The sequence below is a fragment of the Netta rufina genome, assembly GCF_964035555.1.
Source record: "Netta rufina genome assembly, chromosome: 1".
In the NCBI taxonomy this organism is placed as follows: Eukaryota; Metazoa; Chordata; class Aves; order Anseriformes; family Anatidae; genus Netta; species Netta rufina.
The window spans coordinates 143,251,327-143,276,326 of record NC_140123.1 but is presented as its reverse complement, the minus strand read 5'-3'; the positions used below and the strand labels follow the sequence as shown (position 1 = coordinate 143,276,326).

General features: G+C 52.5%; 1 protein-coding gene across 2 annotated transcripts; it reads right to left on the bottom strand.

Moving 5' to 3' along the window:
- Nucleotides 1-527: 527 nt before the first annotated feature.
- Nucleotides 528-23,122, bottom strand: LOC311221153 (sodium- and chloride-dependent GABA transporter 2; the record flags this gene model as incomplete). 2 transcript variants are annotated; one of them, XM_084304967.1, is made up of 14 exons in its annotated part: nucleotides 528-647; nucleotides 1,147-1,317; nucleotides 1,722-1,822; nucleotides 2,367-2,469; nucleotides 3,452-3,589; nucleotides 3,711-3,823; nucleotides 4,107-4,231; nucleotides 6,275-6,378; nucleotides 13,711-13,845; nucleotides 17,133-17,265; nucleotides 19,470-19,554; nucleotides 19,995-20,135; nucleotides 20,867-21,001; nucleotides 22,894-23,122. In XM_084304967.1, the coding sequence occupies 14 exons, from the start codon at nucleotides 23,102-23,104 to the stop codon at nucleotides 528-530; spliced, it is 1,815 nt and encodes a 604-aa protein (XP_084161093.1). The 2 variants fall into 2 exon arrangements, with proteins under 2 accessions (XP_084161093.1, XP_084161092.1); XM_084304966.1 differs by lacking the exons at nucleotides 19,995-20,135; nucleotides 20,867-21,001 and having other exon boundaries at nucleotides 22,894-23,104.
- Between the last annotated feature and the right edge of the window lie 1,878 nt (nucleotides 23,123-25,000).

Here is a 25,000-nt window from a genome sequence, read left to right as displayed (position 1 = left end):
CTGGCCATGCTGCTGTACAAATGTGCCAGTGCAACAGAGATGCAGACCAGGACGCCCGGCACAGCTGCACTAACAGCCCACCAGGCGTGCCCTAGCAGTGGATGCAGGTCAGACAAAACTGAGACAGAGTGTATCTAGAGGGGAAATACAAGGATTTAATGGAATTAACGGAGAAGCTCCCAAAGTCCAGACCAGAGCCACAGCTTTGAGACTCTCTGGCACTCTCCACTCCATGATCAGTCCTTCCTTTCTGCCTACCAGAAGGCTGGGGATGCTCAGGAACACCACTGGTGCTTGATCTGCCCCTTCAGAGCCCTCTCTAGGGAGAGGATTAAGGTGCATTCCGAACTCCACACAAACCATCTCCATGGCAGCCTCTCCCTCAGCCCTTCAAATCTTCCAGGGAAGGGAGCAGAACCCAGAAATCCCTCTCTCCTCGGTGGGTGAAGAATCCTTGTGTTTTCCGACAGGTAGTAAAGGCTGCACAGAAACCGTCCTGGGGGGAGGGAGGGAGAGCCGCACAGGTCCTAGCAGTGAGATTCCAGCTCTGTCAGCATCAGGAGGCTTGATCTGGTGGAGGGAAGGGGCAGTCCCGTGCTCGGCCTGGAAGACAAGTCCTCAAGTGGGCAGGTGAGCTGGCGGAGCCTCTGGAAGGCAAAGGCAAGCATTGAGTATGGCCACAAGGGCAAAAGGTGACCTGGACCCTCCCCTTCCAGTCATGGTTATCATGCATTCAGCCAGCTATCACAACCCATTCCCGAGCACATGCAGGAGGCAGAGAACAGGCAGGGTTGTGGATTTTCTTGGAGCAAGACTCCTGGCTGCAGTCAATGGCAGCCTCCAAATTGAGCTGAGGCACTGGAGACCATCTTTGTCCTCACCACCTAATGAGTTTATTCCTAATGGTGCTTGCAGAGAGACAAAAGCAATAAAGTAAGGACACCAAGAGGCAACAGCCAGCTTGGAGCAGCCCTGCAGCCAGGCAGAACTCAATAAAACCAACAGTTTCACTGTAGCAATGAACTCATTCAATTGATTTATTCCAGGCTCCTTACTAATTAACCCACAACACACACAAAGAAAAAACCTTGCAAGGCTGGACTTCACCGCGGCAGCACAGCCCTGATCCCAGCGCATCAGCCTCACCTCTCTGAGGGAACCTTTGATGGTGGAGAGCTTGTAGACGATCCAGAGAGGGATGCACACCATGGAGGAGAGGGCCAGCAGCCAGCCCAGGGTGTCACCCCACCACGGGTACACGTACTTCTTGTTGTAGGTCAGTGGGGTGTATTTGATCAGAGAAAACAAGAAGGTCGCCTGGCAGGGTGGAAGAAACCAAGAGGAGAAGTGCCAGAAAATCAACTGTTAGTGAAAATATGTCTTCCTGGAGGCTCCACACCTGCAAAGTTTTATAGTAACCAAGAGCTCCTTGGGACAGCAACAGAGGAGACACCAGTCAAAACAGCTCTGCTAGGGCAGTCCCCATGCACAGCCCCAAGGAGCTCGTCCCAGCAGTAGACACATCTGTCACTGTTCAAACTGGGCCCTTCTGCCCATTGCTTAGCCCCATACCCGACCCCAAATGTCACAAACATGTGCAGAAGAACAGGCTACACAACCCTCTACATATATGCACACACCTCCATATATATGTACGTATATCTCAGAGGCACCAGGCTCTGCCCATCTCCCTCCCCACACCTCTTCCCGTGGGCTCTCACCATGCAAACTGCTGGAGTGATGAAAAGCCAGCAGTATTTGATGATGGGCCACGGCCGGTAACCGATCATGTCTTCAATGTTATCGTAGAAACGCTCAGCACCTGTAGAAGAAGGGAAGGATGGATGCCTCACTGCCACCAGGAACAAGGGCAGCAGGGTCTGTGTGTCCCAGGGAGGATGGCGAGTGGAGTCCCTGCTTCACCACCATTTGGGAGCTCCCCAGAAGATGAGGCAGTAACCTCAGCATAGCCAAAAACCCTGCTGGGGAGCTCCCTGAGGAAGAGTGTGGCCATCTCTTGTGAATATCAGGACTGAGAGAGGTGTCTCAAAAATGCTGGGGGAATATCAGATGCTTGTACGCACAGGGTGGGAAATCACTTCACAACCAGCTCCACATCCCCAGGGAAGGAGGGCCTCAAAAGCAGGGGCACGTAGGAACACACTGGGGATATCTGCCAAGCAGATCCCCCAGGGCTTTGCTGTGAGGAAGCCCCCACAGCTGAGTCCATGTTCACCAAAGCATATGTTTAGAGGGCTGCCTTGCACTGCGAAGCACTTGCCAAGAGGAGTTACGGACCGTCACGTTGAGGATGGGGAAAGCAGACTGAGAGAGCAGATCTGGGGGCCCTCCCGGTCCATACTCACCATAGACCCAGGCGATGCAGAGAGTCTCGAAGATGGCCACAAAGAGCAGGCACATGCCACTGGCAGCATAGTAATCAAAGAGCTGGAAGACATACATCCCACCCTGGGAAGGGCCAAGCGGGCAGCGAGGCGAGGTGGGGAGGGAGAGAGGGGAAAGGAGTCAGGCACAGGCCAGGAGCTCCAGCCAGAGCAGGAAATGAACTCAGCATCTTCCCCAGAGCTGCGGGCACCTCCCTCTAACTGGGGCACCGTCTGAGCTGACAGCAAAGCCACATCCCTTGTACCCAAGGCCTGATGGAGACGTGGCAGCCCTAGGAGGCTCCCTGCTGCCAGGAGCCTCTGCAGCCCTTCAGCCCAGGGCAGGACAGGAGAGGGGAAGTGGCCGTCAGAGACTGTGGGGGTATTTTAGGACAAGACAGGTGTTTCCACTACCCAGTGCCACAAACCAGTCTACAAACTGGGCCTGAAGGTTCATCCAGGCACAAGGCTGCAGGTGAAACATTATTCGGGCAAAATTTTGAAAAAGCTGTCCTCTGAACACAGGAGATGCAAATTGTAAAGGGCATCGTGGCAGCACCAACCCCATGATACACAGACTGCCAGGAGGAGTCAAAGGTCTTAGAGCAGAACAGTTTTAACTCTGAGGCAAATAATCACAAGGGGAATATACATGAAAACAGTGTAATAGATACAAGACATGCTCAGTCACACTAGATTTTCCATCCATTTTCCACCTAGGTCTATACAGGAGGGAAGAGAAGGACAAAGGCTCTCCCCGAACCATGCAACAGGCCAAAGCAGTAAAGATTTGGCTCATATAGAGATAAATCTATAACCAAAATATTGGCTGGCCAGAGCTCCAATTATCAGTCCTGGCAGGAGAGCTGTCAGGGCTGTAACTGGCACAAGGGCTGAGGGCTGGAAGCAAAAATGTGAATGCCCTGGGGAAGGGCAGGGCAGGGCAGCCTCCCCCAGGCACCAGGCAGCAGGATGGGGCTCACCGGTGAGCACGTGGCCCCAGCATGAACCCCACCACCCGCCAGGCCCCCAGTGAGCACCATGCGGGTGGTCTGAGCCCAAAATACCTCGGTGAGCATCACCAGCCCGACCAGGTAGGAGAGGACGGAGACCAGCAGGATGAGGGTCTCCCGGCGGTTCTTCTTGCGGAAGATGGTGGGGTACATGTCCACGAGGGCTGTGACAAGGCTCTCCACGCAGACGAACTGCAGAGAGCAGAGACCCCACCTCTGTCAGCCCATCCCGCACCTCCTCCCCAGCACCCCCTGCACTCCCACCGGCCAAGTTCAATCCCGTCCTGAAGGGACAGGGGACCTGCGCCTTTACCTGGCTGTCCAGTCCCAGCAACACCACCATCAGGAAGAAGAAGCAGGCCCAGAGCGGGGAGAAGGGCAGCATGACCACAGCACGAGGGTAGGCGATGAATGCCAGGCCAGGCCCTGCGGGGAGAAGGGCTTCAGAGCAGGCAGCGACACGGCACGGCTGGTGCAGGACCACACGGCCACGAGCCATGCAGAAAACCCAAGCTCCTCACGGTGCAGAGGAGGTCCTGAGGGCAGGAAGGGAACGGAGGCACAGCAAGCCACAGCCACATCACTGCTGCGAGGGCTGGGAGGCCACCAAGATGGGGACGTGCAGTGCAACAACACTCAGCCCGGGGCGAGTACCTGGCCCCGGGGACAGCCAGCAGCCCCCCCATGACCCCACCACGGCCCCACTCACCTGACTCGGCCACCTCGGCGATGGGCACCCCCTGCTCCTCTGCCATGAAGCCCAGGATGGAGAAGATGGCAAAGCCGGCCACGAAGCTGGTGCCGCTGTTGAGGAAGCAGAGGGCCACGCAGTCCCTGGAGGAGGGGGCACAGCATCAGCCAGGGGGCCAGGGGTGACCCACACCCCACCCTGGGCACTGACCCATGAGATAGACTTGCTGCACATCTAAACGCCTAATTTTTTTTTCCCTCTCTCTCTTCTGATCCCTCCTGTGGGGGAGAGTGCCAGAGATTATTTCTGTCTGAGAGGGGGGCATTTATTTTTCCTTAATAGATTTCTCAGACCAGTTACAATGTTCTGGGCTCTCAGCGCTACTAGATATCTCCTGGTCCTCGCATTATGAGGAAAAGATGAACAGAGCCATCCAATTTATTTCCTCTGATCTATTCCCTTTTGTCTCTGTTTCATCTCATTCCCATCCATCTACTTGTTAAACTAAACATTGCTTATCTATCCAATTCTTTTTTATGCTCCAGTCTCCCCGGGCCTCCTGTGGCGGCAGCCCTGGGGACAACACTAACATTTGCAGCGTCTTTCCAAAATAGTCTGCACTAAACTGAACACACCCTTCCGGCATTTCATGGCCTACTCTGACTCTGTTAAACGCTACTCGGCGAATCCAGTGTGATTTTCTTTGCCACTCTGTAGATCTTTAGCATCTGGGGGGCTTCACGCTCCTCCCTGCACAGGAACTAGAGCTAGTCACGGTCTGCAAACATTTCTGGAGATAAAGCAGAGTTCACACAGAACCCCCACACCACACGTGTAGCTCAGATTATTCCTCCCAAACCACAGCACTTTGCATGGTCAAGGACTGCCCATCACTTAACACCATTTTACACTAACTTGCATTTATTTCACATATTTTTTCTTCCTTCCTAGTGTTCCTTCCCTCTTTCTCCCAGATGTATGTATGAGGTCTTTGCCTCCTTGGAAAAGCATGGGCTGGAAGGTGCTCTCCAGTCACCTGGCAGGTGGGAAGGGGCATCATGCTGGGGAGTGAGACATGGGAAATGGCCAGAGCAAAAAGGAGACCCCAGATTTTCACCCTAAAGGAAGCTGGAGAGATCTGGTGATGTCCCTTATCATCCCAGAGAACGAGAAACAGCCCCTGCTCTTTGGTGCCAACTTGGAGATGGCCTCTGTGTGAGCCTCTTTACAACTTTGCTGCTCAGCAGCCCCTCCGTGTCACATAACCAGACTGGAAATGCACACAGATAATGCCCAAGGCCATGCAGCAGGCCAGAGTCAATCTGTTCTCTTCTCTTCCCACAGCTTTCTCTCTGAGAACTGCACCCACCTGACAGAAGGGACACGAAAAGGAAGAGAGGTCCCAGCCCCGCTGCTGGAGAGGGTGGGCTAACGCCTCCCTACAGCAGGTGTTAACTTCTAAGGCGAAGAGAAAGATGCCAAGCTAGGACCACATGGTGGTTTGCCAGGACCTTCCACAGCAAGGACAACAAATCTGAATTTAAAAGGTGTGGGGAGAACCCAGTACTAAGAGCAATATGGCCAGCAGAGAAAGGGTGAGAAGGGAGGCAGGTCGGTTTTCTGAGCTCTTCCTCTCACACTATTTTTTTGACTGATCCCTGTTGGAGGGCTGCTCAGCATGGGCAGAGCACACAAGAAACAGGAGTCACACCTGCAGGTTTATATACAGACCACAGATAGCATGTAGGCACCCAGAGCACTGATAGCTGTGCAAGACACTAGGTCCAAATGAACCTTGGGAGGATAAATTGCAAGGTGGAAGGACTCCAGTCTAGAGCCACTTGGTCTGACAGCTCTGCTTCAGCACCTATGTAAATAGGGGACATCATGGTGTGGGGTCACAAAGCCAGTTAAGAGGATCTGCCTCTGATGGGTTTTATGCAGTGTGGAAGAGGGAATTTGTCATCTGTGATACAGACAGAAAGTTCCTGGCATTCCCCTTGGGTACAAAGCACAGAAAACTGGATTTGAGGAAAAAACACGTGGAAAAAGTGTCCTTATGCCTTGAGTAGAAATGGAAAGCAAGGCACTTCTAAAGGCCAGGAGCCTCCAGCAGCTCACCAGCCTATTTGTGCTGATGTTGAGGGAGGGGAAGGCTCAAGGCAGCAGAGCCATGCTCCAGTTACCTGTAGCAGTTGTTATGGTATTTGTTATAGCTGCCCAGAGCTGTCAGGCATCCCAGACAAATTGCATACGAAAAGAAGATTTGAGTGCCTGCATCCATCCAGACCTGCAAGGGAGATGCAAACACAGGTGAGAAGACAAGGCCAGCACAGAGCGCAGACACTGCACTGATGGGAGGAGGCAGAGCCCCCGGGGCCACCATGAGCAGCAGGAAGATCAGTGCTGGGGTGGTCAGCAATACCCAGCGCTTGGACAAGCCCTTGCTAGGAACAGGCTACACAGTGCCAAGAGTTCCCGTGCTCTGTGAAGCGCCCTGGGGGTGATAAGAGTGCCAAGGGGAAGGGACGCAGCCAGAGCCCTGCAAACCCACGGCACATACAGCTCTTCATCATCATCTCTGTCTTCCTCAGACAAATCTGCAGAGAACTGTGATTCTCCAGAGTCTCTTGGAGTGAGAGACTGGGTGAATGCTGTTCAGGAGAGCTGAAGGAGCCCTCACTGCCAGCAGAGAAAGGGGACACGATTTGGGCAGGCCTGGTCTCCCACTGGGTGGCACAGGTACATGCTGATGGTGGCCCTTTGCTCCAAGACCTAACTTTAAAGGATCCAAAATGTAAAAGCAAATTAACCAGACAGGAGGGGAGTATAAGAAACAGACAGAGTTGTTTGCCCAAGACAGCTCCTAAAAGCAAATACAAGAGTGATGTTAGTGCCATGAAGCCCCTCTGAACTCCACTGCGATCTCTCTGTCAAGAGCATGTCCCGGTGCTTGGAGGCTGACATTTGTCAGTGCCAAATTTGATTCGAAAGCCCTGCTGTGTGCAGTCACTGCTGCAGCCACAGCCACCGTCTTCTGCAGAGAGCAGCAAAAGCAGGAGCCAACAGCGAGGAACGAAGCAGTGACAAAGGTTATTAATTAACCCCTCCACTGTCTAACATCTTTCTTCCTGGAGGGTTTATAAAATAGAGATAAGGCAATCATTCAATCAGTGCTGAAGTGCAGCCACCTTCTAGAGACAGGAGGGAAGGCAGTCAGGAAAGGAGAGCAGAAGGAAGTTGTTATGGGGACAAGCTTAATGCAAAGACTCTCCAGGTGGAGCAGCAGTGCTGGTGAGTCCTCAAACACTTGCCTTGCTCAGGGCCCTAAGACGTCTCCTGAGGAGAGCAGAAGCCAACAGAAAGCACTGCAATGGTTTCGGTGGCTCCAAGTAACACCTGTACCTTGCCATCCACGGCCTCGTGTCCCAAGGGGCAATGGGGTGCATGAGCCAGCAGTGCCAGCAGCTAGAGCAGGATGGGGAAGCCGCTTTCCCCGGCTGTCCTGCAAGCAGCTTGGGAAATGTTCAGCCCTACCTTCTTCTCGTCAGTCACAGGGAGTCAGATCACGCCTTTGGTTTGTAGAATGGGAAGAGGCAGACAATGAGGTTGGACGGGAACAGTTAGTTCCGGGCACGAGGATTTGGAAAAAGTCATTGATCTCAGTGAATTTTACTTGTTTTAGAGGGGTGGAATAGGGACGCAGGTTTAGAGACCAAAATGTTAGCTCGTTACTGCATTTCAAAAGCATTGGGAATAAATGGGGCATTTTGTTTTGCTTTTTATAAATAATTCCTAAAGAATCATTGTGCTTGTGGGCAGCCAGGGCATGGCCTTTGCTTTTCTGCTGCTTTTTGGGGCACAGAAACGCACTGATGTGGGCTGGCCCAGCTGACACCTTTGCATCAATAATGTAAGCATCTTTTCATGGGATAGGGCAGAAAGTTTTATTAGGTTTATTTTTTTTTTATTTTATTTTGCTGTTCCTTCCTAGGGCTCTGTGTTTTGTTTTGTTTTCATCAAATTCTAACTTGAATCCCCCTCTCTTGTGTTTTTTTTTTTGAAGCCCTTTTAGTTTCATTTATTGGGTTTTACAAGACTTTTGCTGTCAAATGGTGCCCCCCTGCCCTTGCTACAACATCAGACCCAGTTGCCCAGTTTCGAACAGATTTAACAGTGGGCAGAAGCCTCAAAGAAACCAACTACCTATGAATTTCACAGCAACCAGGGAACGGGAAAGACTCAGCATCCCCTCTGAGAGGGAATCTGCAGGGAGGAACAGTCAACCAGTGTTAAATATCAGACAAATCACACAAGCAAGAGACACGAGAGACATCCCAAGGGCAGGAAAAGAAATGGTGCTTTACCAGACATGGGAGAAGTCAAATACCAAGACAGCGAGCTTCATTAGCTCTGTGGCTCATGGAGAGGCTGCTTTCTACAGCCAGCAATGCCCCTGACGTGTGGCAGAGACCAGCCTGGGGTCTGCAGGCTCCTGCTCTGCTGCCTGCTCCTTCCAACACAACACCCCTGGGGTGCATATCCGAGGGGATATCTGTGGGGAGTGCGGGGCCTGCCTCAGCACTTGTTCCCACCTGAGGCAAGGCAGCACATGAACCAGTGTAAATAAAGCTAAATGTGGCTTGTGGAGCTTATGGTCCATAACCAGCATAACCGTGAACACCAGCCTAGGCTGTACGCGGTTTTATTTCCTATTTTAAGAGGCCACTGAGGTTCTTGTTCACTGACCAGTCACCTTTCCCTCCTTCCCAGCCCCTTGGCAGTTCCTAAATTCCTTGAGGGCTGAGAGGCTCCACCAGGACTGATGCCATGGGTGCTCCTGACCCACCTGTGATGGAGCTGAGCAGCACAACGCAGGACCTGGGGTTGGAAGAGCCCCCAGCCCACCTCTCATCCAGCCTCCTCCTCAAACTCCTCATGAGAAGCACTGCTCTCCCCCCAGCCCTGCAGGCTCATGGGGGCCACACACAGCAGCCACCCCTGGAAACAACAGCCCAAATCTGCCCTACCCAAGCTGTGCTCAGTCCCCTCCCTGCTGTGTCTCAGAGAAATGCTCATTTCAGTCCTTCCAGGACCCCCCCCCCTCCATCCCACACTGCTGATCAGCATCCTCCCATTATTTTAATATTCCCACTCTGACTGAAGGGGCTTGATGGGGTCGCAGGAGGCTCTCTCCTTCCCCTGCAGAAAATCTTGCTGCTGTTCTCTGACCGCCGCTCCCGAAGCAACTGGAGAAGCTCGCCCCGTGGTTCAGATTTCGCCAGCACATTGGCGGCCTGGGTATTTTGATGTGGTTGCTGTCTGCAGTTTTCTAAGCCATCCAGTTTATTTAATTCATAATTCAATTTCCTTGAACATGTTGTTTACTCCAGTCTGTAATAACCTCCTACTCTCTGTTTTTAAGCAAAGCCTTCACACCTGAGCTGCAGTTATCCAAGGTAGTTATGGCCTATCAGAGGACATTTTCCTTCCTCCCTTAATTTTCTCAGCAATATTCGCTTTATTATATGTGCTAGAATTTAATAGCCCCCTGTACTGAGACAGATCCTTCCTCAGGAAGACCTCAGAGCACTTACAGATAATAACACAGACCATTGCAGAGCAAAATCCTGCTGAAGCCCAGTGCCAAGCTGCCCCCATCGGGGACTCAGCACAGAGCACGCCCAGGGCCAAAGCCAGGTAAGCCTCCACCTGCAGCACATTGAGCACCTCTTCCCAGATTATTGCCTTCCTCCGACCTCCAGGATTGGCACTTGGGCACTCAGGGTCCCCACGACACCCCACCAGCCTGCCCCGACCTCCTGCACCCACCCTGCTGACCGACTTTTTGCACCCAGGGGAGCTCCCCCACTGCTGGGCTTCCTTTAAACACTGCAAGAAAACACAACAGGTTGTGGTTCATCCCAAAAAGCACAGCTGCCCACCCTGGGGGGTGCAGCGGGGCGAGGGATGCTCCTGGCCCCCAGGCTTTGTGGCTCTGCCCGAAGACAAACACGCTGCCTTCAGAAAGGGGACGTGGGGGGCCGGCAGCAGCACGGCATGGGCGTGCAGAGCTGAGTTAAAGGCTTGCTGGGAAAGGAAACAAATAAGGGGAACAAATAATATTTAGCAGGCCCGCAGTCGCCTTCCCCTCTTGCTGGGAAGCAGCGGCTCTCGCTGGCAGAGGAGCAGCAGCAGGAGGGGGCTGAATTGGAAGGGGTTTGGGGACTCTGACCCCTTCCCATGGCTGGGGGGCCCACGATCAAGCAGTCCTTGGCCCTGCCGCTGCCTCCTGGCCCCAGGGGCCACAGGGGAAGTGGCTCTGTAAAGATTGCTCCGTCATTACATTACACACAGGCTTTCTGAAGCTCTCGGGGTAAAGCACAAGCACACGCAGCAAGACAGCGTGTTTTCTGGAAATTGCAGGGGGAAAACAAGAGTGGGAGGTCCTGGGCATGTTGTGAGAAGCACTCGCTGTTTGTGCAGAGAGGGAGATGCTCAGGGGCTGGGGAATTTTACCCCTTCGTTCTCACTCACCAAACACAATGAAATTTAGCCAAAAACACTTGTGACTGATACCAGAGCAAAACGAGACCATTATATTTCTTCTCTTTCAAGCAAGCCCAAGCACACTGCTGGCACTTTCTGCACCAAGCCCTTCAGCTCTCCCCCCAAGCCTGTCCATAACACTGGTGTCTGGTCATGGTACAAAAGCATCGAGCGATGGCCAGCCTGCCAGCACTGGAGAAAAGCTGCTCCAATGACAAGTTTCTCACACTTAACGCTTATTTTTAGTCTGAATTCCTCTCATTTCAGCCTCCTGCTAGTGGATCACGCTGTGCATCTCCCTCCATAATCACATCAGGAAGTCCCCGGTGTTATCTCACTGAAATAAACAATTGATAAAATTGCCACAAGGCTCCTTGTGAAGGGCAGAGCGAGCAAATGTGGAAGTGGTGAAAAACCCCAAGCCCCCCCCTTTCTGTTAAACCACAGCCTGAACTATGAAAAACGTAGGAAGTTTCTGGAGCTCCAAAAATGCAGTCAGGGAGGGGGAAAAAGATTTTGACTTGGTAATTGGCTAGCATGCTAACACAAAAATACTAAATATTATGCAACTTTAAAATATATACATGAGGTTGCTTTTTTTTGGGGGGGGGGGGGCGTGGAGGGGGGATTTTAATTTTGGGACATACCGTTCAAAATCAATTTTCTCTCCGGTGGTTTTGCTGTTATCTGCTTGTATTTCAGCAGAATTGGATTCCAATATGCAAAACTTCTGGTTAGCAGGTTCTCCGTATAATCCGCTCTTCCTATACATCAAATATTTTGCATCTGATGTTTTAATTACAAACGTTTTATAAAGTGAGAAGGTGAAGGTGCGGGAAGATTTAGGGAGTTTCAGACTTTATGGCCAGCAGAGACCATTATCAATCAGCTCTCCTGCGCAGGATTTCACACTTCTGTCCAAGGTCGTTGGGCAGGTGATAAGCAATGATTTCCACACACTGACACTTCATCACATCTCAGCTCCTTCTCCCCTAGTAGAACCTGCTAAATAATTCATCCCCTCTTTTGACATATGTTTTCATATACTTTTAAGCAGTTACCCTTTTGTCCCCTTGTGCATCGTTCGCCCTTCGCTTAAACCTCCCCTTAAGACTCCTTATCACAAGGCTCAGATCGAAGAGCTTATTTTGCTTATTTTTATTTTTATTTCCCACCTCCAACACCCCTCCCCAGGAACTGCAGAACCTTGCCTTTTTCCAGGACTGCGGGTAAACAACCACAGCCTGCTGCCTTGTGGGCACAAATCAATTATCATCGACTTGGCCCAGGCTCGTGCTGCCCTTGCACGGTGCACACGCGGGGCACTCACCCTTACCTTCCCTCCCCGATGGGGGAACAAAGGAGAAACCACAAGCTGTGCTACCTGGCTTGGTAAGACAAATAAACCACAGTATATGAGGGCAACCACTGCTACTGAATCCACCTTTTCTTCCCCAGAAACAAAGCACTGGTCAGGGAATGATGGCATCTGTGGTGTGTCGGGGAGGAGGGAGCAGAGCTCGTGTGCTGAGGGGTCACAGCACAACCACATCCACCCAGGCTGGAAGGAAGCCGTGCTTCCAAAGGTCAGGCTGTAACTGGGACAGAGCAGCAGCAGACCACGCCGTGCCCGGAGGGGTTCAGTGCTGTCCCCTGGGGGACGCAGCCAAAAAGACCACGGGGCTTTGTGTAATCTGGGGAGCACCACTCGAAAATGGCATCTCGGTGCAGAAAGCCCTCATACAACATCAATACAAAGGGAGCCACACACACAGTGCTACCACTGGCCTGTCCTCGTGCTCCTGGGTGTTTTGGAAAAGCCCCTTCCAACCGTGCTGCACTTTCCCAGAAAGGAAGGGCTGTCCTACCCACCTCCTCCCCACGGGCAAGGGGAGACAGCGCGAGGGAAGCCAGCACTGCAAAATTAAGCTTTTCAGCCACTGCTCAGGCACACAGCTGGCCAGAGAGCGACTGCCAGAAAGCTGAGCAGGAGCTCTGAGCACTGCACAAATGACACAAAGCAGACCACCTTCAGCTGCAAAGCGGAAACTGGCGCTTAGCTCCCCAGATGGGACGCCCTACGTCAAGCTGGATCACCCGGAGCCGCACCGCACCAGTGGCACCAGCAAGGCCAGGGGTGCCCAGCAGCCCTGGCACACCCCCACCCCAGGGACCCTCCTGTGCACCTCACATCAGGCAGGGCAGGGTCAGCTGGAGATGCCCCTGCTTGCAAAATTAACACCGAAGGCAGCAGCGGGGTGAGAGCAGGAAGAGTTAACAGGGTTACGAGGGGTTTTGCTGGCCTATTTTCCAGGCAGGCACCCTTTAATCTCCTTTGGAAACACCTTCGCACAAAGGCTGGTACAGCAGCTCAGCTGGAGCCAGGATTTAACGTGGAAGAACTTGTCCCAAAGAGATTAACATCGGGTGCCGACCCTCTGTTTCTGCAGGCAGCAATTTCTCGATGGGGACGGGGAGGCGAGGAGGGCAGCCAGGCCCCAAGGGTGCACAGAGCCATCCTCCTCCTCTTCCCCATGTGCCGCAGTGCTGCAGCAGCACAGGGGTCTCCTCAAGAAATGGGGGGGTTCAGCTGGAACTGCTCTCACAGAGGGGTTAATCTGCCACCTCAGCCCATGCCACTGGGTAGTTCAGACCCAGCTCAGGCTAGAAAATACAGGAAAGGGAGAGGTGAAGGCTGAGGGTGAGGGAGCATGGGGACCCACAGTATCTACCCATATCTCAGCTCTGCCTTATGCCCAGCAGGGTGAAAGAGGAGATAGACAGAATAAACTGGAAGAAAAGGAGCGAGAAGGCGTTGGTTAGGCATTGGAACGGGTTGCCCAGGGAGGTGGTGGAGTCACTGTCCCTGGGGGTGTTCAAGGAGAGGCTAGACATGGTGCTTGGGGATATGGTTAGTGGGTGACACTGGTGATTGGCCCTGATGATCCTGGAGGTCTTTTCCAACCTTAATGATTGATTCTAGGATTCTATGAAAAGGAAAAAGAGGTGAAGAGGACAGCCCCAGGCATCCATGCAAGCACAGCTCAGCCATTTGGCTCCCCACAGTCCTTACCTGGGGGTCCCCGAGGCGACTGAGGTCTGGATAAAGGTAAAAGAGGATTCCCTGGGATGCCCCGGGCAGGGTGACTCCCCGGATCAGCAGAACCACCAGCATGAGGTACGGGAACGTGGCCGTGAAGTACACCACCTGGGAGGAGGATGAGAGGACAGGTGTGAGCGCACCAAGCGCCTTGCTTTAGCCTGCAGTGGGAAGAAATACATTTTTGAATGTGCCCAGGAAACCTGGGTCGTGGCATGGTGCTTCTGGAGCCAGAGAAGACCTTTCTAGTCCTAGGAGAGACACAGAGCATGAGCTAGGCTATCAGCAGTCACTGGAGCAGCTCCACGGAAGGCAGCAGCAATCCCTGCGTGCATCAGCAGAGGACCTGCACGCCCCCACCCTGATTACAGGGCTGAGTCACACGCACAGAACATAAATGTAACCTCCTGTTTGGGGACAAATGAGGAGTTTTCAGGACTACTCAGGATAATTGCTGTAGTGTGCTACAACACCACACTGCGGCCTGTTTCCCACACAGTTAAAACCAAAGCTGAGGGCTGGTGTGGCCTCACCAGCAATTTGGGTAGTGTCATTAATGCCTCTGCTTGGCCACCACACCTTCAAGACTGATTGACCACCGTGCAAACACTAGTTGAGTTTGTTGTATCACACTGGGGCAGCAAAGAAACGCTGCTCCTTCAGTTTTTTCCTGTGTGGATGTGCAGAGCAAGGTTTTGCCTTCGCCGTAATGCTACCCAACAGCTCTTTTCTCAGCTTTGGCAGTTACACACCAAAGAGCTAAAGCACATCTCTAGAGGAGCTGCAATGTGTGATGCTGTGAAATGGTCTGTTCCTCATGCCTGCCCATCCATCCAGAACGAGCCGTTCCCAAATCCTCCTAAAGCCCACCACCCCATAGTGGTGGTGGCAGTCTGTCGCTGCTACAGCAGTTTCTGCAGCAGCAGAGGTACTGCCAGCAATGGGAGGGTGATTTGCCTGGACAACACGATTAGGTTTATCCTGGATAATCCTCATGGATCCAAGTGGTGAATCAAAACAAGATTCTTCTGGACCCACCCTGATATACTCCATCTGAGTAAAGCACCCAAAGCACCTGACACTGCAATGGGTCTAAGCTGAGATACAGACTTGGTGACTCAGGTTTGTGATGTGGAAGGACAGAAGGATTTGAGAGATCCCACCCTTGAAAAAACAAACTACTAGGTTATCACCTCAGCCTACAGCCCCAATATCTCCATGCACTTCATGTGTCTTGCTGCATATATCACAGCAGTCCTGGGGAATGCCACAGAGAGAGGTGAAAAACACCTCCTTGCTGGGGCTCATGATTGCCTGAGACGTCTGTGTGAGCAGCTCCATCCCTGTCCCTCTGAATCTGCATCCTGGACATTGAAGGAGCCCAGGGACATCATCCTTCAACACCAGCAAATGCCATTACTCATTTCAATCTCAAAGTTTCAAGAAGACTCTGATTTAGAGCTTCTCAGTGACAGTTAATCAAATCTACAGGTCCTGAGAGTTTAACAGTCATCCCTGTACTTGCCACACAACCGAATTATTGCTTTGGGATATGGCAGGATGAAAGTCTAATCTTTCTCAGCTTGTGAAAGCAAGATTAAAAGCAAAAATCTTAAAGACAACCCATTGACTTTGAACCTTCGTGCATATTCCTCCAGGATGGCAGGCTGCACGTTCTCAGATGGATCTCTACATCACAGCAGTTTCAGGGGCTCTGTGCACAACCTGGTTGTTCTCTGGTGCACGGTTCAGATCTTGGTAATGCCCCGTGTGCCTGCAAGAACTCGCGTGTTAAGCTCGTCACTCAACAGCCACTCACATCTGCAGAGACCAGCATCCTGAATTTGGAGAATGTTTTCTTGGATGGAGAGTGCCAAACTTCTATCTAACAACACGAACATCTGGATCCAATGAGATATTACTCACTGCTTGGCTCAGACCCAATCTTTTTATTTCTTGGGCATTGTTAGCACTAGCTACATCACCAGGAACCTTGCCGGGATCAGTGTGATCATTCTGTCACATGCTGGTCAGCAACATCCAGGGTTTTATTTGAACCTGATCCACATGCCTCGGCGAAGTGATTCCATCTGTGACAACCTCCTGCATCTGCGAGCGCTCCCCGGGGAGATGCAGTCCCTGCATCTGAGGATGCAAACCACTGCAGGACTGTTCTGTCCAGGGCAATGTCAGTTCAGGGGCTGATAGACCAGTGGGCAGTGATTCTCCACTATAAGAAGAAGGGTTCTGCTTTCCAGGTGGTAAGATCTCACCATCGCTTGTCCTTTTAGCTAAGAAGTGCCTGCATTTTACATAGAACTTGTATCTAAAATAGATTGAATTTGTTCTCAGCACTTCCCACACTATGTTTGCTGTATCTTAGTATCATATTTGCTGTTATTATACTGCCTCTGCTTTCTTTTACTAGGCCACCACAGCAAGCAGTTGCTCTTTTCTTCTAATTTTACTCCATGGAAACCAGAAAACATCATCTCTGCAAGCTGCTTGATTTCCCCTTCATGTTTCATAATTCCAGACCATTCTGGAAGTAGGAGAAGCTGCTAACATCCATGCCATCAACTTGATGGAAATGGATGCGGCAACAATTTATATCCCATCACACATGCCATGTTGTTTGAAGCACACTGAGAAGACACCATGTAGATAACAGACTAAACCTTTTCACTTCCATCTGCTCTTGCTGGCTGGGAATGGGTCAGGAGGCAGTAGTAGAAACTAAGTAATGGTGTCAGTGCAAATAACAGCGGCACATGCTGCAACAGAGGGAGAAGACAGGGATGGGGCAGCTTGGGATGGAGCTGTATCATCACACCAACCCTTCCTAGGAGAATTTGGAGAAATATCTCTGTGGTGACCAGAGTGAGTAAAAAAAGGAGACTCTTGCTGGGGAATATGAGCAAATATAGCAAGAGTTGGGACCAACAAAAAGACAAAAAGAATATCCCCGTGATGCTGAGGCAGAGAGGGCTTTGAGATCACCAGTGTTACTTTCGTAACTATCTAATGAATTTGAAGATTTTCCATCTGCACCTGCCAGCAGAGGCAAAAACCACACTGCTTGTTCATGCTGTGGCAGAAGGGAAGGGAATGTGCAGCCATCCACTATGCAGAAAGACAGCAAGTTCTCCTGGGCCTCAGATGGAGAGGGATCAGGTGGGAGGTAATCTTGGAAGTTAATGCTCTGAGAAGCCTCCCACCTCTGTCTAGCACTCCCATCCTTTCTAGCACAGAGCCTGGTGCTGCACAGTGAGCACTGCAGGGTCCTGCTGCCTCAGAAAGGCATTTTCAGGACTTGCCTAAACACACAAGAAGCAGGTGGGTCAAACACCCCAGCTGTGATCAAAGGAGGAGCTCAACGTGAGCCAAGCACTCACCTTGCCTGTGGACTTGACCCCTTTCCAGATGCAGAAGTAGCAGATGATCCACGCCAGCAGGAGACACAGAGCCAGCTCCCAGCGCAGGCTGCCCACATGCTGGATGCCATCGGAAATCTTCAGCACTCTCCTCCTGCACAGAGGGAAGGAAAACAGCACCTGAGTGTCACCAGAGATGGCCACCAGTGTTCCCAGCACCATATCTCACTCACCCCACCACCAGAGCACCTGACAGCTCAAGGGAGGAAGGATGTTTTACAAACAAGGCCCAGCTCTGAGCTGCAAGCCACAGAGGTGTCAAACAGCACCCCACACGTAGACTGCTACTGCAGTACCACCAGCCTGATTCTGCACTTACTCCGGCGCTGGCCTGTTGGGTTAGACATTTCTACTCCCTTTATCTGAGAGTGATACCATGGTGCAGTCCTGAACCTGAGACAGGCAGAGAGGGACCTGCTGGAGCCCCAGCAGCTGCATGTGGAGCATGCTCACAAGCCTGCCCTGCTGTAAAAGGCTGCAATTATCCCAAAATAAAGGCCACATTCCTGGAGAACCACAGTCTAAGATGGTAAGAAGAGGATAAGAAGGGAATCGCAAGAAATCATGCTGTTCCTCTGAGTATTTTGTTGTTATCTCGCTCTTTCCCTGCTTCTAAGCACGTGGACTATGTAACCTTTGGGGAAGGATGCTAACAGACCATAACTAACTGGACACTGTACCGCAGCCAGAAGCATGCCATCACCCCAGTGGCAGGTCAGTGCATCTCAGGGAAACACTTGCCTCCTCCACCCCTGCCCAAGGAGGGCAGGAACAGACGCTGCATCAAAAGGGACAGACAGTGGAAATTTCCAGTCCTGTGTGCTGGTTCCCCAGAAACACAGGGATGCTCACAGAAGACCAACTTTTCCAGCTGCCAGTCTCAGGAGGAGCAGTCTGAGGCAGGCCAGCATCTAACTGCATGCAAGCAGGTTGAAAGAAAAAATACAAGTGCACTGTAGGAGAAAAGAAAAATCCCATCTATGGAAGGAATTACCATAAGCTCATTAGGAGCAGTGTATGTACCCAGCGCCTTGCAGTCTGTAACGATCACTGCTCATGGGCAGATGCAAGACCAGGGCTTTGTCCTATGCTGCCCCAGGGATGCCGCTGTGTGCAGAGCCCTCTGCCAGCCTCAGCTCACAAGGGAAATTCGTGGTGGCAGCAGAGGCTGCCTTCTTGGTCTGTCAGCCAGGACTCGGAGCTGGGCAGTGCCCATTCTCCCAGGAGATGCTGAGCATCATCAGAAATCGCACGCCTGCAGCCTGTGCCTTTGTGCCAGAAATCAAGCTACTCTGTACTTTGGGCTAACCAATGCACAAAGGAAAAAGACAACGAAAAGGAGGGAGCGAATATCACCATGATGTGAGCTGAACCCAGCACTCAAGTTTGATTTCGGTGAGCTTCTCCCCTCAGTATAGCTATCATATTAGTCAGTGAAGTAAAAGCATCACCTCTTTTTCTATTTTTGAGATGAAGATTAGCCTGCATACAAAAGTCACCATCCACCATGACACAGCCTCCTGGGAACATGCTGGTACCACACAGGAGCACAGATCCAAAGGAAAGAGAACACCCACTGCATCACCAGCATGGGCTCCTGCAATACTTCACAGGGTTTTAAGGTCTCCTCTTAAACAGGTGAATACTCTAAAGCTTACAAAGCATACAGACAAAGACCCAACAGAGAGCTGCTTCATGGTGGATCACCACAGATTGCACCACACTCACAGATGTGTTCTTGTGTCCTGAGCGTGGTTACAGCGGATGTAGCCACCAGGCAGGTCAAGGGCTGCACACACAGAGTGCTTAGACAGAACGAGAGCAGTGGATAATCCAGCAGACACATAAACCATTCCCAAGCCATAAGGCAATGGTCACCATATCCTGAGGTAGTGACTCTAATTTTAATGAGGTTTGCACCCTGGGTAAGCCTGATCCACAGTTTGGGGATGAGGAAGATAAAGCAATTCACCTACACTGCTGGAGGAAATGTCTGTACAAGGGAGTTCACGGGTGGAATTGAGCAACATGAGAGGAAGCAGAGAGAGAAGCAGCACAAACAGAGGAGGAATAAGGGAGAAGAAGAAATGTCAAGGCCCAAAGGAAGTAAAGCAACAGCGAGGTAAAGTTTTTTACAGAGTCAGCTGGCCATCACCAAGGCCTGTGAGAATGAGGAGCCCAAAAAGTCCAGGGGGATAGCAATAAGGCATAAGGGCAGGACAAGTCTGAGGCATGCCAGCACAGCCCCAGACAACCACGTCTCGGAGGGAAGAGGAGTACAGGCCGTGCTTTACTTACTCCCAGAACTCGATGACCGGCGAGGTGGCGTTTTCGCGGGTCACGTTGAGGGTCGAGTTCGCCCTCTGGAGCTCCATGCAGTTCCCTGCGGGAGAGGCCCGGGGAGAGAGGGGGCGTGAGTAGCAGTGACTGGAGAACCGGAGGAAACCGCTCCCTGTCCATCCACAGGGTCAACACCCAGTGACATTGACTCAGAGACAAATTTTGTACAGTCCCACTGATGCACCAAAGGAGTCCCCTCCAGGGCAAGAAACCTAGGACAATTAAGAAGATGACATTTAATTTTTCCTTCCAGCAGGCATGGTAAGCCGTCCCTGGGTTTGTAGCTAACACACAGCACAGGATGATGGATGGAAGGAAGGAGGACGACACCCTCAGTGGCTGCAGCCTCATCCCCAAAAGCACCATCAGGACTGTGGTCACTGTGGGCTCCCCACCCCTACAGGCAGCAGTGCGACCTGAGCTGGGGTTTCATGGGCTCAGCAGTGCCTGGACCCAGGGGAGCAGCAGGGCCTCCGCACCCACCTGTGTTCCACTCATGGTTGCAGCTGCCCCAGGGGAGGTCGATGGTGAAGGAGCTGAAGAGATAGAACAGGGCCCAGGCCAGCACGACGATGTAGTAGAAGTTCAGAAGCACTACGATGACCTGCGAGGCGTAGCCAATTCCTGCAGAGAGGAGGCCCCCAGAGGGGGTGAACCACTTGTTGAGGACCAGGTTTCACCAAGGGGTCAGCACCTCGCCACCCAGCCTGTCCCCCACTGTGCTCACTCAGAGCTTCATCTCTGCTCTGCATGGTGAGTGCTGCTGGAGGAGCACCAGCACGTCAGCCACCCGAGGTGTCAGTCCCCCCCAAAATCCCACTGTCTATACAGGTGCTTTAACCCAACCTGCACCAGCAGATGGGCTTGGAGGGCAGCTGAGGTGGGATGAATACACAAAACCACTGGCTGGGAGGCAGCTCCTGGGGCCTTAATCTACAAGGTTTTGGTACAGGGAATTCAGGCAACTGGGACTTTTCAGTCCTGAGAAATCATGGAAAGTGACTTGAGAGTGGATGATTGTGCTGAAACAGTGGTAGAAGTGGATCTGACAGTTAATGAAAGCTAACACCTTTCACCACTAACGTTTTAAGCCCTCCACAAACTCAGGGAAATGACATAGCATCTTAGAAAGGTAACAGTATATTTCAGGTTCTGCATAACTGCCAGGAGCATTTTCATCATTAGAGCTAGGAGGAATTTTTATTGGGTGCAAAGCTCCCAGCCAGAGCCTGACATGAAGAAGGAAGCTGGGATCAACTTTTCTGGCTTAATTTTGGGAAGGGCTGGGATTCACAAGGATGGGCAGAAGATGAGCACAGAGCCCCCATGGGTCCCCCCAGTCTCACCCCACTCACCTTCAAAGAGGGGACAAATCCTGCGCCAGGCTGTCACCCCTCCCTGGCTGGTGTACTGCCCCAGCGCTGTCTCCAGGAAGAAGACAGGGATCCCGCAGGTGAAGAGGAAGATGAGGTAGGGGATGAAGAAGGCACCTGGCAGATTCAAGCAGCATACAAGAGAAATAAGGCCTGGATGTCAACACCAAGACAAAATGTGTCAGCCTTTTGGTTACTCCAGGGTTAGTGTTCAATGCAATAACAGCTTTCACCCTGCAGGGCCTGAGGGACATCCCCACAAGCTGCTTGATGATCCCAGGTTCATTAATACCCCGTGGAAATTGCTCAAGCCTTGCCTTTCCCTCACTTAGTCCTTTTCCAAGACAGTGAGATATTAACTGGCTCTTGGGTCAGGCTGGTGGGAGTACAGGAGAAATAACAATTCTGGAGCAGAAGTAAACTCAAAATCCAAGATTTTTCATTAAGAAGCTTGGCTGGTATGGATGAATGTGGAGAAGGCTCTTTGGGGCCAGAAGTCCCACCCTATGCTCACGCCGTCAGGAAACAGGGCCACAGCCCTCCCCTTCTGCAAAAAATGTGACCCAAAAAGTGCACAGAGAGAACTTCCTGGCAGCACCATGAAAGCGGTGCCTTTTTCCCAGAGGGACGTGGTGGGACGTTGTGGCAGGGACCCCAATGCCCATGGGAGGTGTGCCGCGTGTCGCCCCAGCCCCTTCCCCTTCCCCTGCGGCGCCAGCAGCCGCACCACCAGACAGGCTTCCCCAGTATTTCCCAATCGGCCGGGCCAGCCTGCCCAGGGAAGGCCTGACCCTGTCATGGGAGGCAAAAGCAAGCACGAACGAGAGTGAAAATAACTTTTTTTTTACTGTTTGTTGTTTTTTTGTTGTTGTTTGTTTTTTTGTTTTTCCCACTACTATACAGGACCTTGGTATCTCACATGGAGTACTAAATATGTAAGACTCTTTGCTATATGGAAATATCCCTCAAGAAAGACAAGGTGACAGGCTGCCCCTATTTACATAACTCAGATTTTGCAGATCTCTTTTGTGGAGAGCCCGGCGCATTGAGCCAAGCAAAGCACAAGCTGAGGAGAGTTATCACCACTGCCTGCAAACGCTTCAGCAAAAGTCACTGGGAGCTGCATGGCAACACTGGTGACAGGCTGGCCACAGCTGCCCTGAAACTGGAAATTAAATAAAGGCCCCTCACTTTTATTTAAGCACCAGAGAAGCAAGTGGCTAGACCAGCCTTCCCCAAGGAGCACAGAACCAAACCAGGTTTTAAAAACCTGGCAGCCTTTAAAATCAATCTCGATGCACTATGAGGGATCTGGTGCCAGGACGGGGCTGGGCTCTGGAGGCAGGGCAGAGCCCCTGCTGCTGCCTGGCCTCACTTCACCTCACTGCCCCAAGAACTTCTGCCCTCTGTGCCCCAGTCTCGTGCATCCTTCCCCTGCCTCACAGGATGAAAACTTTGCCCGAGACTTCAAACTCTTCGTTGCCTCTGCCACTTCACGGGGCTTTGCTTCAGGCCCATTTTGAGGGGAAAAAAAAAGGCTGAGAAACCTCTTTTCTGTCCAAGCAATCCCGAGCTGCCTTTCGAAAGGGAATGAAATTCCCAAGCACCTGGTGAAAAGCAACACGCACCAGGCAAAGCACAGCGTGAAAGTAGCTAAACAGCGGCTAATCCTCTTTTATGCCACCGGGATGAAAGCAGTTTAGTGAGGCCCATGAGACTGCCCCCAGTTAACGCCAGGGGATTTCAGCCCTGGTCCCCAGTGCCCACCAGCTCCCAGCCAAGTGCCGCTTCCCCCAGCCCTCCCTCCCTTCCGGAGAGCCCAATTAGCAATTAATCACCAAATGGGGACAGCAGCTCCCTCCCCACCTGCCACCGAACCGAGCTTGAGAAAAACTTTGGGCTTTCATCTTTCTCTCCTAAAAGGGTGCCTCAAGCTAAAAGAAAATGTGCACTGGGGCTGGGCAGGGATGTCACCGGGGAGATGCTGGTGGCACCAGGGCCGCACTCACCTCCGCCGTTCTTGTAGCAGAGGTAGGGGAAGCGCCAGACGTTTCCCAGGCCGATGATCTCCCCAGCCACCGACAGGACGTACTCCAGCTTGTTGTTCCACTGCCCTCGCTCCAGGGTCTGGTCCTTCTCCTCTTCCTTCTCCTTTTCCACGCCAGGCCGCGTGGGCACCGTTTCGCCATTGCTAACGGCGCCAGGGACTCTGTAATCCATCCCACCTTCAGGAGGAGTTTCCTTTGTTATGCTCATAACAAGCCATGCAACGAGGCCAAAACCCGAGCTATGGAAGGCCAGAGAGGGGAGAGGACACGCACAGACACCCATGTGCCGAACCCTTACTCGGCTGTTTGTAATGATTCCTGCTAGAAGGAGGGCACCAAGGCCACGTGTGAGCTTTGGCTGTGCCAGTCCTTAAAAAGCCATTCCCAGTTTCATTATTTTTAATTGACCCATCTCAAAACGCTTCTGGAAGCACATCCTTCTACAGAAGCTCCCACTGCAGCACGCACCGGGAAACTGCGTTGGGGCTGGAGTGGGGTGAGAGAAGGGATTAAATACATAAAGAGATGTTTTATAAGGACTTCTCTCACCTGTTGCTGTTTACTAAGGTCTGGTGTTACAGACTGTATGGTGAAAGCTGGAAAGGACACAAAAGTCTTGGATATGGGAAAGGGGCAAACTGAAATAGGAGGGAAGAAGCTTTTGCTGTCAGTGGTGGCAGCTGTTAGGAGCAATCTCCCCGGCTCTGCGGCTGCCATTTAGGAGGCTGGGGGTGTTTGGGCCTGTTCCTTGCGGGCAGGATGCCCTCCTGCCTGCAGAGCCCTGGGGGCAAAGGGCAACCCAACCAAACCCCATCCCACAGCTGGGAGCGCCGAAGACCCTCGTGCCCCGGAGGGAGCCTTCCTCTGCGTGGTGCCTGCCGCTGACCCTCGCACTCTGAGCTTGAGCCCATCGAGCTCAGCCTACGGTGGGAAACTTTGGCCATTCATTCACGCCAGGAGAGCAGGAAAAGGCACCGGCAGCAAAGGACACTCTTCCCCCATCCGGGGAGGGGAAAAAAAGAAAAAAGAAAAACAGGCAAAGCAGCACTTTGACCCCCTCCCTCCCTCCCTGCCCCTGTGTAGCCCCCTGCAAAGCCCTCGGGGAGGTGGAGAGGAGCAAGAAGCACTGGCAGGAGTTTGACAGCAGCGGATCGGGAGGAACCGTGGGTGCTGGAAAATGATTAAACGAGCAGAAAGCGCGCGGTGACCTCTCATCCAGCGCGGGCCCAGGGGTGGGCGCGGGGGGCGGGTGGGCGCGCAGCGGTTACCTGGCGGACGGGGCCGGCGGGGCGCGAGCTGGCGGGAGAGGCGAAGGCAGGACCCAAAGGTGCTGGCGATTTAAAGCGTGGAAAGGGAAAAAATTCAGCCCTGGTGTAATCCTAGACTTCGCCCAACCCACATTCCTTCCCCCACCCCCCAGGGCCGGACAAAAACCTACACATGACTGATTTCATGGCCAGGGCGAAGGGGCTCTTTCCCCCTGCCTGCCCGCAGCTCTTGCTGGGGCCGCCCGTCCCTCGCCCTCCCTGCCGGCCGGTGGCTTTTTGGCTGCTGCAGGGTCACACGTGGCCGTGCTGCTCCCCTTCGCTGGCCACAGAAGCACGGGAGCACCCAAGGGAGCCAAAACCAGGGGCTGAGGTAAGAGCCGAAACCCCATTTAATGGGGTCTCTCCTGGGAGAAGGGGACGTGGGCAGGGGGCAGCGCCCAGCCGCACATCACCCCAGCAGCCAGAGCCAAGCAGCAGCTGGAAAACCACACATGAGGATAAAAACCAGCCCTGGTGGCGCACAGGGCTGCAACATCAGCAGGAAGGAGGTCTTGGTACCGCTGCTGGTCGTTATCTGAAGGCATTACGGCCGTGCTTGGGGGCCATAAATAAGGCAAACAGAGCTGGATTTTGTTCGCAGAAGGCATGCTACAGCTGTGATGGTCCAAGGATGTAAGTGAGACACGGCTTTAAAATATTTTTATTACATCTGCTGCTGAATATCTGGGGCAAGAGAGGAAAAAAGTATCATCTTTTTGGGCTCAGAGTCAGGCCTGCAAAGCAGCAGCAGAGCCTGGGCT